The 15,921-nt window shown below is 36.7% G+C and overlaps 1 protein-coding gene across 5 annotated transcripts in view; it reads right to left on the bottom strand.

Moving 5' to 3' along the window:
- GABPB1 (GA binding protein transcription factor subunit beta 1) overlaps positions 1–15,921 on the bottom strand; it is a 40,017-nt gene that overhangs the window by 18,701 nt on the left and 5,395 nt on the right. For 3 of the 5 annotated variants that reach the window (XM_043493887.1, XM_038418411.2, XM_043493888.1), the window contains exons 2-7: positions 9,832–9,939; positions 8,863–9,030; positions 8,122–8,316; positions 7,061–7,172; positions 6,579–6,692; positions 737–922 (exon numbers count right to left, since the gene is read on the bottom strand). In XM_043493887.1, the coding sequence (XP_043349822.1) occupies positions 737–922; positions 6,579–6,692; positions 7,061–7,172; positions 8,122–8,316; positions 8,863–9,030; positions 9,832–9,939 (883 nt within the window). Of the gene's footprint in view, positions 1–736; positions 923–6,578; positions 6,693–7,060; positions 7,173–8,121; positions 8,317–8,862; positions 9,031–9,831; positions 9,940–10,135; positions 10,367–12,770; positions 14,579–15,921 lie in introns of those variants that run through there. The other 2 variants (XM_038418409.2, XM_038418412.2) reach the window with 2 other exon arrangements.

Below are 15,921 nucleotides of genomic sequence, written 5' to 3'. Positions count from 1 at the left end.
AACCATTATTGCAGCGTCAGGGTAGCAATAGCTCCCACAGTAAATGTACTCTTGCTCCAGTGGGTACAAGGTGCATTCATGAATCCACCAGCTCTGCCCCATCTCCTCTCCCAGACAGCACTCAAAAGTCCTGTGCATCCTGGAGTCCAGAGAGAGGATCCTCATAGAGCAGATCCCCATGGTATGCAAACGCTGCTCCTGGCATTGGGTCCTCAAATTTTACATCCCACTTCTCTGCCTGAGTTCCTCTGAAGAAGGGTCCTAACTACTGAAAGACTTTTACTGTTGGTGTTCTATATTTTCTATTTTTGATACTGAGTTTATAACAACCCAGGTTGAGAGAGAGAAGTCAGAGGGTCATCACCTTTCCCTTCAACATCTTATCACTCCTACTTACACCTTAGAAATTTTTCCTCCTCCCCCACTCTTATCTTAATATATTTGCATGCTCAAATCTCACTGGTTAAATTAATTTCTTAAATTTTATTTTTTCCCTATAGTCCATTTCTGACCCATTTTAATGGACTTGCACAGCTACAGAAAAATGCAATTAAAATGGCACCTTTCTCAACCGCAGCAGATCTAGAGAAATAATTCACTGCATACAGCAAATGTCGATTCTATCTGCTGTGCACATAAACAGATCATGTAAAAAGTCCCACATTTTCCTGAACTATCAAGATTTTAAACTAAAATTATTTCTGAAGTTCACATTGAGCATCTTGTTTCCACTCACCTTGCTGTCCATCTGGCATGGTAACAATGATTGGCTGACCTATTCCACTGGTTGGAATTGAATGGAGATTACTAAGCTGAATGCCATCTGTAACTATAGTAATAACTTGTTGACCTCCAGAACTGACAACTTGCTGAATTGCACCATCCACAGATTCTGCAGTCACTACTTCTTCTGTTGCCACAACTGTTGATAAAGTGTAAAGAAGGTCAGGATATTTATAATTTACAAATTGGGACTCAGAATTTACGAACTATTAGAAGCCTTTTACATGCCATTTCAAATTCAATGTTTCTTCTACAGCTATAAATCTAATGCATTATTAACATACTAATTATGCTTATATGATCTAATCCTAAATTCACTGAAGTCAATGGTAATCTTCCATCAGTGCAAGAAATGTGACATTTCAAAAATATATGTACTGGTACAAATTCTGCCCTGACTGCAATCAATGGGATTGAACAGGGCAGAATTCAGCCCAAAAGAATATAATCTGATTTAGTTAGCATTTTTTATACTTTGTAAAATAATTTTGGGATATTTTAAGTACCGAGTTAGGTATTGTAGCAAGAGTGAGAATTTTTTTTTTTTGAAGATCCCAATAGCTGTTGTGTTGTTTGCACACAGCTACGTCCATTAGAAACTGTGAGATGATTAGTAATGAAACAAATGTTTTGTTCAGAGTCTGCTGAAAAGTGCTCTGAGGTCCTTAAAGGGTCAATTTGAATTTTTTTTTAATTCACTAATTCTTTAAAAAAAATTTATAGCACACACTATTTACAGTGCACTCTAACATTCAAAACAGAAAATTTCTAGAGTTTTTCTGCTTTCCTTTTGATGTTTAGGAAAGCCATCTGGGTGGGTCCAAGAGCAGTACTACTGCTACTATTACTGGCAAACATCCCTTGCAGAGCCTGGGTAATAGCATGCACACACAAATCAATGAACTATATGTAGGGCCCTACCAAATTCATGGTCCATTTTGGTCAATTTCAGTGTCATAGGATTTTAAAAAAATCCTAAAATTTCATGATTTCAGCTATTTACATCTGAAATTTTACAGTGTTGTAATTGTAGGAGTCCTGACCCAAAAAGGAGTTGTGGAAGAGTCGCAAGGTTATTGTAGGGGGGGCTGTGGTACCGCTACCCTTACTTCTGCACTGCTGGTGGTGGTGGTGGCGGCACTGCCTTTGGAGCTGGGCAGCTGGAGAGCGGCACTTGCTGTCCAGGAGCCCAGCTCTGAAGGCAGAGCCGCTGCCAGCAGCAGCACAGAAGGTTGGCACAGTATGGTATTGCCACCCATATTTCTGCGCTGCTGCCTGCAGAGCTGGGCCATGAGTCAGCAGCCGCCACTCTCCAGCCACCCAGCTCTGAAGGCAGCAGCACAGAAGGGTGGCATGCTATAGTATCGCCATCCTTACTTCTGCACTGCTGCGGGGTGGTGGGGGGAAGAGAAAGGAGTGCTACCTTGAGAGCTGTGCACCCAGCCAACAGCCGCCACTCTCCGGCTGCCCAGCTCTGAAGCCAGCGCAGAAGTAAGGGTGACAATACTGTGACCCCCCTCTAAAATAACCTTGTGACCCTCCTGTAACTCCCTTTTGGGTCAGGACCACCAATTTGAGAAACACCGTCTCCTCTGTGAAATCTGCATAGTATAGGGTAAAAGCACACAAAAGACTAGATTTTACAGTCTGATGCCTTTTTCATGGCCGTGAATTTGGTAAGGCCCTAATTAAATGTTGTCAAATTCCTGTCACATGTATAAAGTAAAGAAACTGGAAAAAATAATATTTTGTTCTTTAATATTTTCAGTTATATTAATCTCAGGGTGACTTGTAAAAAGTTTTGGATAGAAATGTGGGTCTAGATCCTCATGTGGTATAAATTCACATAGCTCCAATGAAGTCAGTGGAGCTAAGTTATTTTACACCAGCTGAGAATCTGGCCCATGACCTGCAAGTTATGATATCTTCTTCCTAGGCAGTAATAGGTAAAAAGACCTCTGTAGGATCTTAAAGTTGTATTGTATGTGTGTTCCACACACAGAAAGCCAATCCATACCTAAAAGGTCGTGGTAGAGGATATCAAGCAGGGCTAAGTAAACAGTATTGGATAATCTAGTTTGTTTTCCACAGAAATAAAAACTTGGGAGACAAATAAAATATTTACTTTGGGAAAGTAATAAGAAGAAAGTGAACTTTAAAAAAGGTAAATTAAATGTTGTATAACACTTTTGCAAGATCAAAAATAATAAAAACAAACCTTTGCATTTCAAACCCATGATTCCAGAATGTATATATCGCAATGACCCACTCAAATTCTTCTATATTACATTTATGAATCAAGCTAAAAACCAGCAAGATATTATTCAGAGCACTGATAAACTACGTGTTATCCATCTCAGGTTGTTTTAATTTGCCCTTTAAATTATAGACCCCGTCACAGTATCCCTTATTTTTGAAAATGTCAGGAGGAAAAACCCTATCCAAAAAATCAAAAAAATACTAAGGCACAAAGAGCAATGTAAGCACTAGACAATCATGAACATTTTCAAGCACATTAAACCTATGTTTATGTTCATCCTATGTTACGTTAAAAGCAGAGGCTTTGATTTAAGCAGTAGACACTAGAAGGCTTTCTATCAGAATAAAATTTAAAACTATAGCCTATTTCATCTCAGAAATGTCAGAGATCAGATATACACAACTAAGAAGCTTTCATCTTTGCAATTAATGACAGCACAATTTAAAATGACTGTGCCATTCAAATAATGATTGCAATCATTGCCTTCTGAAGCCTTCTCCGTAGAGATCCCTAACCTAAGGAATTACGAAGTAAAAACACTCTTCAGGAAGTGTTTATGCAAGAAAGCAAAGTAGTATTAACTATATTAAACAATGAGGATATGCAAAGAAATAATTTAAAATAAACCAAGTTTATTTCAAAGACATTTATAACTTTAAAAATAAAAAAAGTCTACCATAATCTTACTGCTCAATAATAGCCAAAAATGATGACTCTACTGCCACGCAGCCCAACTCTAAAGGTTTGCTAAATTCTTTTACATATAATTATGACACTCTTGCTAATTTTACTAAGGACACAAAAAGTGTAGCCTTTTATTTGAATATACCGGTGTTGATACACAGGTAATTATTTACTTATTTTTCCTGCTATACTTTTTAAAAGCCATTGGAGACTTCAGGTTGGTTTATTTATAAAGCTTATTTTTTTTCCAGGGCTTTGCACCTTTAACAGATTTCTGGCATTTGGCTTGGGTTCTACTGCATCATAGGAAAGGTGGGCCTACGAGAGCTCTCAGCCAGTTATCAAAGAACATCTACCACTGAGTACTAAATACACTGCTAATCTTGTAGATCTTCTCCAGCATTTCAACTCTGAAGTATTCTAAGAACGTACTCTGATTTATTTGAAAGAGAAAGATTACCCAGCTCAAATCTCTCTCCTTAGTTACTTTTTTCCAAATGTCAGACTACCGACTTTTGTTGGATGGGGTTGGGTTGCCTGATGGATCCATTAGGTGAAAAATTTTTATACATCTGCTAAAAGAAAAGGAGTACTTGTGGCACCTTAGAGACTAAAATTTATTTCAGCATAAGCTTTCGTGAGCTACAGCTCACTTCATCATCTGATGAAGTGAGCTGTAGCTCACAAAAGCTTATGCTCAAATAAATTTGTTAGTCTCTAAGGTGCCACAAGTACTCCTTTTCTTTTTGCGAATACAGACTAACACAGCTGCTACTCTGAAACCTATATATCTGCTGCCATCTTCACAAGGTCTAATAATCATAGTCTTTGAAGCCACTTCTGTGCCACCAGATTCACAACTGCCCTCTCTTTCTTGACTTTCTGCATCATAAATGGACAGAAGTGGCAATGGGGGAAAGGCAGCAGATTCTCTGGGTAAGATTGGGAAAGCATGTTCATGGCAATAGGATTGGCAATTTCCTGGAAAAAATCTAGTTGAGGACAGGGTGCTGGTAAATACCAGCTTAAACTTGGTTTAAACCAGGACACTGGGAAAAATAACTGCATCAGTGTCCAGCAAGATCTCCAAGCATAGAACAAATCTTTTCAAACTTCAGATACATGCATTCAAAACTGAGGAATAGGCTCAGTCTACTCACTACATCAAAACTGGTCTTCTGCTACAGAATGCTGCACAGCCAAATGAACCTGGATTGGTAGTCTGCAACTCTGCATGCTTCTGATTGCTTAATGCTTCAAGCCTACAACTCTGCATTATTGTCATTTTCATATAATCAAAATGTTTTCGACTATAATATTGAAAACTGAAATATTAATCATGACACATACAACTTACTTGAGAAAATACCAAACCAAAAATGTATAGACATTCCAATGTTCAGTATTATAATTACAAGTATTAGTACTACATCAACTGCAGTTTTACTTTTTATTTGTACAACCCTAAATTAATCTATGAATCTACTGCCTTATGTAGCCACAATTTGAATATGTAACTAAAACTAAGGGTAATGTGGTGTGCATTAATGAAACAGTTTTTAAAACAGAAAATGCCTTAAACTGGGATGAAGTAGTTTTTCCCAGGGTGCTAAAAACTATAATTTTACCTGGTAAAAACCGCCTCTGGAAAGTATCAGGCCATCCCAAGCCTTCTTAAGAGTTACCAAAAAAAGAGAAGGTGCTGGCGACACCCCATTTAAAATTTTTTTTTAAAAGGGAATAAAAGATGTAGGCTATTGTATGTTCAGAGTAATTGGGGCTAATGGCACTTTATACTATCTTGGCAGCCAACTGATTCTCTGTCCTCCCACAGCCTTGCAGAGTGAGACATGCTATAGATGGCTGCAGATACTAGCTGAAGATGCATGTTGCTCCTTTTCAGTGCAGCAGCAGTGTGTGCCCAGAAGAGTGTTCCCCAGTCCTATCCCCACTGGCAGGATTCCTAGAATAGTGAATACATTTTCCAGCATCCTTGGTCACACTGGTAGTGCTATCCAGGCAGGATTTAGCTCTACATTCATGTGTTACATTTGCAGGCAAGGTGCTTCAGTGTTTTAGGAGAGAGGCCACATGTCATTTTATGGGCTGCACTCAAGTTGGTTAACCATTTAATCCAATATATTTAAGTTTATTTAGTGGTCTTCACATGACGAGTGTGTTTTGTTTGAATGCTGTATTTTATGGCCATCTTTTCCTAGTTTAAAAACAATGAACTTAAACAAAATGCAACTAGGAGTCCGATGGCACCTTAAAGACTAACAGATTTATTTGGGCATAAGCTTTTGTGGGTAGAAAACCCACTTCTTCAGACCATGCATTTGAAGAAGTCGGATTTTTTACCCACGAAAGCTTATGTCCAAATAAATCTGTTAGTCTTTAAGGTGCCACTGGACTCCTCGTTGTTTTTGTGGACACAGACTAACACAGCTACCCCTCTGATACTTTAAACAAAATGCTTAGTGTTCAGATATTACAAGTTTTTCTTCCAACTAGTAATACAGCAGGTCAGAAGCGAGTTTTTGATCTGACTATATAGGCTCTTGAATGATGTCACGTTTCATGAAAATAAGTGCCGCTTCCCAGCGATTCAGAAATACCAACAGTAAATAAGAAGTCTTACTCTGAAATAGTTATGACTTATATGTGATAAGTACTTTACACGACGTGATCCTCATTCATTGCTAGTTTGAGCAAAATGGGTATTAATTTATTTTCAGTATTTTTAAATGAATTTCAATCCATTTTCAGACAAACTGTACTGCCGAAAGCTTTATCTCCACATTCTTTGTGTTCGTTTATTCAGTGCAAATAAATGACTTTGCTTTCTAACCTGGTGTTTCTGAAGAGTTAGACAATGGAGCGGACGCTTCTGCTAAAGCTGCTAATGTAGCTAATACTGATGTTGATGAATTTCCGAATTGTACAGCAGATACTCCCGTCTCATCTAATAGGAGAAAAAATAAAGTCAGTTCACGAACTTGTATTAGAATATTACACAAGTCCCTAACTTTTACAGTGAAGAAATATATTGGTCTTGTTATAAACCAAAAGTGATGTTCTGAAGACAAGTTTGTTAGGCTAATGCAGTTTCTGAGGAGTTACCTCAATTTACATTATTATTCTAAGTACTTGGATATTTATAATATGCAAAAGACAACAAAGAGGAATAAGGCACCTGCTGCAATCTTACCATCACTGTTCTTAATAATCTTTGCATAAAATGGCAAATCAACTAAGTATAAAATCCCAATTGCTATCCTAAATGCATGTAAATAGCTGTTGCATTTGATATATTTGCAGAAGATACCAGACCTGTTAGGTTCACCACGCCTCCAGGTCCAATAATAAACTGTGGTGTGGCTGCATGTATTGTCACAGTGTCAGGACTCTCTGGATTTGTATTGATTTGGTTCTGCATTGCAATCTAGGAATCAAGGGACAATAATACTATTCAGTCTGCAAATAAACATTAAAAACAAACATATTATACTTCTATAAAAACATTATTTTAAATGACAGCTTCCTCCACAGGAGAAGGTAAATAAAACTAGATAAAAATGCAAATCTACAGTCAACCCGAGTAATAATCTAGGAGCAATTTCAGGTAGATTGGAAAGAGCAAGGATAGATGAGGACTCCCCAAATTATGTAAATTGTGGCCAAGAGGCTGCAACTTTAGACTATCTTATTAGTTTCATAAAGGCAACATAATCTGACTGAAGTAAAACAGCAGACTGCCACCAACACCTGTTTCCCTAGCATTTCAAGACTGAATACTCAAGACCCTCACTTATTCTCGGCCAAACAGGCCCATTTAACCATGAAGTTTATATAAAACTGCATAACCTCAGCATCTGAAAAGGTCTGAAGCTACCATGCAAGTGACTGTACCGGTAAACCAAAAAGCCTGGCAGTGTGAAACTGGGCATTCCAATGGATCCAATCCTCACTAGTATAGAAAGCTGGGAGGGTGCCTCGTCAACAAAAAAAAAAAAAAAAAAGGGCTAATCTAGCCCCCACACGGGAAACTAATCTAACACTGAAGCCAGGACATATTGCCAAAGATACCCATAGCTTAGAGTTTAGTTGCCATACCTCATCTGCAAACTAGCCCAGCTATTCTGTAAGTCAGAATGAGCAAGTTAAAAAGACTAAAGGCCCTCACTTCTTGGATTGGCAGGGGCTAGAAGCATTCTTCAGCCAATTTTTACACAAATAATGTGTATTAGTATCATCTCACTTCTATGCTATGGACTGGAGGGGAGAAAAATCTATGTTCATCACCATGCAACCTCACACAGCTACTAAATTAACAATTTAGGTGATCAGCATCTTTCTGTAAATTTCATCAGCATCATAAATCAAAAAGTTACCTGTAATATTTCTGCTACATCTTCATTTCCGTTGTCTATTGCAATATCTAATGCAGTTTTGCAGAATTTACTTTGCGTGTGGACGTCTGCTCCATATTTTATTAAGAGCTCCACCACCTCCTGGTGATTGTGTTCTGTAGCCCAGTGAAGTGCAGTCATCTTTAGCATGTCCTTTGCATTAACATCAGCACCATGCTGCAAACAAAAACATTACATAAATCAAATAAGCACAGGCTGTTTGAACTACAAAATGCTGCAAATGGAACCATGTCCAAGATGATGAAAGTACTCTCTTTCACTTGCATGCTGCAAGGAACTTTGAGCTGTCTTACAATTACTATTTCATTAAAAGTACTTTACAGTAATTATCACACACATTAACACAAAGGATTAAATAATTCCTAGGACCACATGTGTAGGTTTTAGAAGATTTTTATTTATATAGTACTGCATTATGAAGAAGTCTTATTTTTGGATGCCAATAAACAATTTACCTGCAAGCACACTAATTGTAACAAATATTTAAAAATAAAATACAAAATTGAATGGGAAAAAGAATGTATGACGTGTACCTTCAGTACAGATGTTAAATTTTTAAAAAGCCCTTAAAATTATTTAAAAAGTCATTTTCAGCAAATTGAGGGATTAAAAAAAGTTACACCTATGCAGATTTATAATTAACTAGTCTTCTAGATTCAGGTTCAGTTTCAAATGGCAGATAACACAAAAAGAAGTTTCTACCTTAAGTAAGACTTCTACTATGTTAGCATGGCCTTCAGATGCTGCCATATGTAATGGAGTTCTGTCCACTTTGGTTCTTGCATCCCGACTTACACCAGCTCGAAGTAACACTTCTGTTGTTGAATAGTGCCCGTACTGTGCTGCTAAATGAAGTGGTGATGTTCCCAACTGTAATGTGGTACAAAAGTGGACTATTAACAAAAACAAAAACCCAGCATGAAGTACTCACTTCCAACCCTCTCATTTTGTCTCTTATCCTGGAGGTACAGAACCCAGGCATCAGTCAACCACTTCTAACTCTATAATTAATAATCCTATCTTTTCCCTTTCTAATATCATTGAAAGAAGGAACAGCAGGTTGAAGGAAAGAAATATAAAAAGAAAAATTTCCAAGTTGAGATTTTCTGCCAACAAGTTCCCATCATCCAGAGAGGAGAGCACTGTCTATGGCTTGCCTCTTCAAAGTCACATATATGTTCAAACTCTACTAACTTCCACCTTTGGTGTTTGTCATTGACTCTACTTCTGCTGATCATCAGCAATTAGAATAAAGCGATTAATTGGGCCCTCTTCCTAAACTAACACATGGTCATGTAATCAGGATGAGCTTTCTTTCTGAATGAAGGATGTACTCATTTTATTATATTTTCCAAAGTTCACCTGGATTGCCTTTAAAAGATTAACTCATTCAGAGTTCACGATCATCAATTACTTTTGAGTGCCCAAAATAGTCCTGGGTACGTAATTCCTAGGTCAACAATACAATTAACTAGACAGTTTCAATTTGCAATACCATAGTCCAATGTCCAACTCCAGATTCAATATGGGAATATAAATAAACCTCAATGTAGGTTTATATGATTATACAGATTTCCGATCATTTAGTTACACTATTTTCCAGGGAAGATATCACAGAGAAAACAAAAATAATGTAAAAACATTTCAAACAAATGAAATTTTTTTTATTACCCAGTCTGTGGTAAAAGGTGCTCCATTTGCCATCAAAATGCGAACTTCATCATCTTGACCTGCTCGTGCAGCTTCTAAAAGCTTCTTTCCCAAATCTACCAAGGACATCTTGTGAAATAATGTAGGAGGAAAATGTTGAAAAGTTAACATTAAATTGACACTACTTCCTAGTGTACAAATGCTACCAGAGTTTTTAAAAAATACCAATCATCATTTTTCCTTCTCCATAATTTTTGTGGGTTTTTTTTTTGCAACGCTTTTAAAAATTAGATGGTACTTTAGGCACTATAACAAGTTTCCTCACCTGCTTAATATACAGCCAACCTGTTCATGCAACCTTTTTTGGTCATTCAAATAGAGTTGAAGTTGAAAATATTAATACTTAATAATCCTTGCATTATTGTCCAAAGCTGTTGAAGGTTTTTCTTTTTTAAAAGTTACTGCAGCCTCAAATTAGACTGAACTGGCTATATACTCTCTAAATAAACAATGATTGATAATCTCTGACTTGGTATCAATTGCAACCTAGTGCAGCAACATTGGTACCAAGGGTATCAAACGGTACCAAAGGTTTCTGGCTACTTATGTCCCCTGTTCATATTTCCCACTGGCATTGCATATATTCAAAAAAGATATTTACTTTGATTAATTAAGGATCTGCCATGCTAAAAATACATTATGACAGACAGGAAGCACAGTACTTTTGATAACTTTTCTACAGAATTCCCTCTAGCGTACTGTATGGTAACACTAATATGTCAAAAAAGTTAATTTGCACTGCCAAGAAAGGGAAGACAAGGAATTTGGGGGCAGTTGTGGCTTCACCTTGTAAATACACCAAAGCCAGATCAATTGTCAAAATTAACAAAACAAAAAAGTACAACTTGCAAGGGAAATCCATAGCCAAGCACTGGAAACAGTGGACACGTTCACTATAAGTGACTCAAAATGACTAAACTAAAATTCAAAATAAAAACCAAAAATCCAGAATTCATCATTTCAGAAAAATAAATCAGTCTGAAAGAGAATTCCCAGCTAATCTGGCAAATGCCCATATAAACACACACAAAACCGCATACTTTCTAAAATTTATTAAATTCATATTTAATATATCTAGCTGCTTCACCGCTTTCAAATATACACGCTACCTTATCTGAACATTCTCTTTCAAGCTGGAAAGGGTTTGTTTGTTTGACAATAGACTTAATTGCTGGAACATTTCTTCAGGGGAGTATTTAAACATTTTTCTATTTTCTGTATTAATATATTTTCCATATGAAGAAGATTTGTTAAGAAATATTGTTGAAAGCATAAATATGTGAATAGTATTTTATTTTTTAGTGTATACAATGTTTGAGTGATGGCAATAGATAGTACTGATATCAATTTGATAGGGCTTGTTCAGCATATTATTTTATTGTAAATATGCAGAATTGGTAGAAATAGTAATTTAAGGACTTATGGATAAAATGTTTTCAATTTTGGACATTCTGATTTTAATAGTATACATGGCTATATTTCTATGCATGTTTTAGGAGCCTCAACAAGGTTGTGGACTTCACAAGGCAAGTAATAGATAGATAGATCTATGTTGTTTGTGTATACTGTACCCAGAGTGAAGATTTTGTATGACACCCTGTAACTTTGAAAGACGCTGGCCTCAGTAACTTTCTTTTATGCTCCCTTTACCACAAACATTTCCATGCCTTCTTCCATGCTCCTTATGCTCAGAATATAAATCTATCTGTGATACTTCAATAATCATCTCATTTAGTCCACCCTAAAAAACTCATTTCTGCAGCATTACCCACTAACAGAATGGTAGACTTTTTTTTTTTCCTCCCCGCACCACACATACTTACGGCTAAGTGAAAAGCCGTGATTAAGTAAAAAGCCATTTTGCTATATTCAAAACATCAGCTAAGATAATTAAAAAGTAGTAGGACAGATCAAGTGCGAAGTTTGCAGGTTAAGTCTTTTTGAAGATAAAAGCTAATAAAATTACCCTAGGAAACTTTTCAAAGATGCTCGAGAAGAGCTCATATTTTTAATCTGCCTCTACAAAACAGCATGCAAGGCTTGGTTGAATCTTTCCATAACAGTTCCTACACAAGATATGACATGTTAAATTACAACTAGTAATTGCTAGTACTACGTGTATTCCTCCCAAATTCACACAGCATATACAACTCTAAAAAAAGCACTTAATATTTCCCTTCTGTATAAAACGGGTGTCTTTGAAAAGCAGCACTTTATTTTAGGTTTCCATGATTTTCAAGGCAACATATGGACTTTTGCATAAATTTGGCTAATCACTGTCCCAAGACAATGACTATAACAACTTTTTTCACAGCTGAAAAAAACAGTTAAATTACTGATACCTGTACAGTTGTAAATATACAGATCTTGCTTTTTTGGTGGGGAGAAGAGGCAGAGGGAAAAAAATAAACCTATGTGGCAAAACATTCCTAAACGTATGCATTTTCTACAAGAATTCCCTGGAAAAACAGCTTTGCAAAACCACTGACTGACCTTAGACCCAATATTAAAAATTAAATAATTAGAGTATTCAGAATTTAAAATATAGTTTAAACTACCAGCCAAAATATGTAATGAATTTTTCATTCTTTTATCTATGCTTCCATCTGCAAAGATACTAAGAATGAGAATGGGTTTTACCAATTTACTTTCCAGTCATGCATGCCAAATGGTTCAGACGGTATTATATTAGTCATAGTTTATGAGAAGCATGATATATATTTCTTGATGGAGTAATTTACCGATGCTCATGGTTACAGATCTAGCTGTTCCTCTTTTTTGGTCTCTTTCAGTGCACTTTGTCATGCCTTTATCTGTCCTGGGGTGGAATTCCGCAATTCATTCTCCCACACTTAAATCAGGGCCTGGGCTACAGTACCCTGCACGTTAACTTTTCTCACCTTGCAGGTCCAACTGAGTTTGGACACTTGAGGTTCTTCCCTTTGGAAGTCCATACCTAGTGATGCCCAGTGTGCAGACAGGCTTCTTAAAAACAAAGCATTATTTATTTATAAATAGGAACAAAGCTTTTAGAATGAAGGGCACATTATTGTCTCATGGAAACTTAGGCAGGCCTTAACTTCTTCAGACACTCAGTCTAATGGGTATCTGTGTCAGCCTGGTTGCTCTGAACAACTGCACCCCTCACACCTTCGATCGAGAGACCCTTACTAAATCTGCCATAGTTCTTTTGACCTTCTGCATTCCCAGAATTTTCCTGTCCTGAAATTGTGAGCAAACGTTTGAGAGTTGAGAGGCAAGTGGATTATCTTGAGACATTCTTTCCTTTCCTGCTTGCTTTTCCCTACAGTCCCCTATTAAACAGAAACAATATATTCATACAGTAAAAATTCCAAGAGCCAGGTCAATATACAGTATTTATAAATTATTACAGAACAGCTCCATTTCCATCACACAAATGATAGAGCAGTTCAGGAAGAAATACCATTAAACTATTAATTTCATTTTCTTTAAATGGAGTCAAAATCAGTCACAAAACCAATGAATTTGTAAAGTTTTCTTTGTGACTTCTTTAACTATGGTAGTTCCTGACTGAGAAATGGAGGAGAGAGGACAAGATGACTAGCACTGTAGACATCTATATTACTTCTAGTATCAGGAACCAATCTGTCTTTTAGTGTAAGAAAGTAAAACCAGCCCATGTAAGAGAAGGGACAGTGTCTTTTTTACTTTTGTCAGGAAGAATCTTTGCAATGGAAAACATCAAGCTAATAAGTTCTTAATGGCTGTTCCACAATAAACTCATGAACGGGAGAAAAGTGAAGAGTATATTACTGAAAGGCTACAGTATAATTGTGAAAACAGTTTTGAGGGGGGAACCTATTAATGGATAAAGCTGAAACAAAGTGCTTTAACCTTTGATAAGGTCATTTAAATAATTCCAAAACAAAATTGTTCAGATATTTTGTTTCACAGTGAATTTCAACTTTTCATTCCAATATGAGACAAAAGGAAATTCTGAAATGTCAGAATTCAAATTCCAAATTAGGTTGAGAATTGTTAAATTCCAAGTTTTGACCAGCTCTCAACATAATTCATGAACATCACAGTCTTATTTCTCTCCTTTGATTTTGTGGTTTTATTTTTAAAGCCCATAAGGAGGAGGAACCTAGCTGTATTTAAAAAAAAAAAAAACCTTCATCACTCTTGCCATGGGGTGTCAGAACGCTGATGCAACCTTCTTTTAAGAACTTCCAAGACCATCCCTCAAAGGAGCGAGTAAATAAACTTTTTCTCTGGTGCCCTGTGGGGTTGCTCCCACTAGGTATTTCAGTCCACCCTCTCAAAGATATTAGAAGATACCTTCTCAGGGGTTTGTTTTGTTCATTTGAATCACTGCTTGTAGCATTCTCTTTCAAATTATACTACTATATTTTGCTTTTCTTAACATTTGATTTTGATGTCTTAATTATGTTTAACTGAATTGTACTACACTTAATAAGTAGTTTCCCAATCAAAGCAAAGGAAATGACGTGGAAGACTACAAATAAAATTAGCTTTTTTGTCATGTCATTTATCCATTATATGTTTATTACAAGCTAGCTTTAAAGTTAGACTTAAAGTATTCTTTTTCAAGAGTTTACATATTGCATCTAATTTGCAGTGACCTACAAGTACAGTTAATTTTATTTCTCATAGGATACCCAAAGAAATGTTCATGGAGCCATCTTGTGGAGACAAGAGTAAAAATAACCCTAACAAAAATTACATTTCTCAGAGTAGCAGCTGTGTTAGTCTGTATTCGCAAAAAGAAAAGGAGTACTTGTGGCACCTTAGAGACTAACAAATTTATTAGAGCATAAGCTTTCGTGAGCTACAGCTCGAAGTGAGCTGTAGCTCACAAAAGCTTATGCTCTAATAAAAAAATTACATTGTCGGCCAGTTACAAAATAAAATCAAATTATATAACTTGCAGCAGTGAGCAGCAGTGATACTATAGTTGTTGAGAACCAACTAGTTCTTTCACTGTAAGACTTTCTATGCACTTAGAAACTTTCCACAAACAAAAAACATATCACTAATATTTCTCATGACTACTCAGCTAAAGTTGATTGATTTTTTAATTAAAAATGACCTGTGAAAAACTGTTCTAATATTGCTTTTGGAGGCTGTTTGTTGCACTTACATAAACTCAAAATGGGTTATTTTTTTAAAATAAACTTTTAACTTGTGGTTGATTTTCTTGTCAATGGGAATAAATGCAGTCTATATCCATAGAGTAAGAACCCTCACATTTTGCATGTAAATTATGGACTGAACAGAAAAATATGTTTGTACAAATAAACTTGTGCACAACCACATTGGACCTTAAATTATACGATTTTGCAGCTTCTCTAGATGGTACTTCCCTGAAGCTACTGTAGATTTCTCAGCATATTGGCAGCTTTTGGAATTCAGGGCTGTTTGGAATTCAGGGCTGTCTTAGGAGCTGAAAAATGTGTGTGCAATTCTCGGCGGTATCAAACCCATGCCTGTTGCAACCGTGAATGTTCTTATACGGGGGCGGATATTGGCAAGGGTGGCTCTTCACCATCTTTTATGAACTTTCCTGCTTCTGAGCTAGTCCTGGCATAAAAGAGCAACCAAAGAGCTGTTCTAATGTACAAGGGCTAGAACAGCCCCATACAGACTGTTGCACTGACCCAAAATCTGTTCAGCACAACCCTCCGCCCCAGAACAATTCCCCACCACTCCTCTGCCAGCATGACAGCATCCCAGGAAGGGTTTTATACCAGCTGCCTAGGATTTTTCCCCTGCCAGAGAAATCCTTAGCTGCGCCTTTAGGAGAGCTTTAAGGTCACTTTGTGACACTCCAGCTGCTTAAAGTGACACAAGCAAGACCAAGAATCTAACCCTAAATGCAGTACAGTAAAATATTATAGTCAACGTTGAGTTAGGTTTTGCACTTAAAACAGGAATCCACTATAAATTAAGTGCTTCCACTGGATTTCCATAGAGTTGGGACTGAGCTTTATAGAGAGTAGGGAAAGAGGCTCCGTTTCAAATACTGTATACATCCTTTTCATCTGA

Source organism: Dermochelys coriacea, chromosome 10, assembly GCF_009764565.3.
Source record: "Dermochelys coriacea isolate rDerCor1 chromosome 10, rDerCor1.pri.v4, whole genome shotgun sequence".
Classification (NCBI taxonomy): Eukaryota; Metazoa; Chordata; order Testudines; family Dermochelyidae; genus Dermochelys; species Dermochelys coriacea.
Note: the sequence above shows the minus strand (reverse complement) of the source record. Positions and strands in the feature narration are given on the sequence as shown.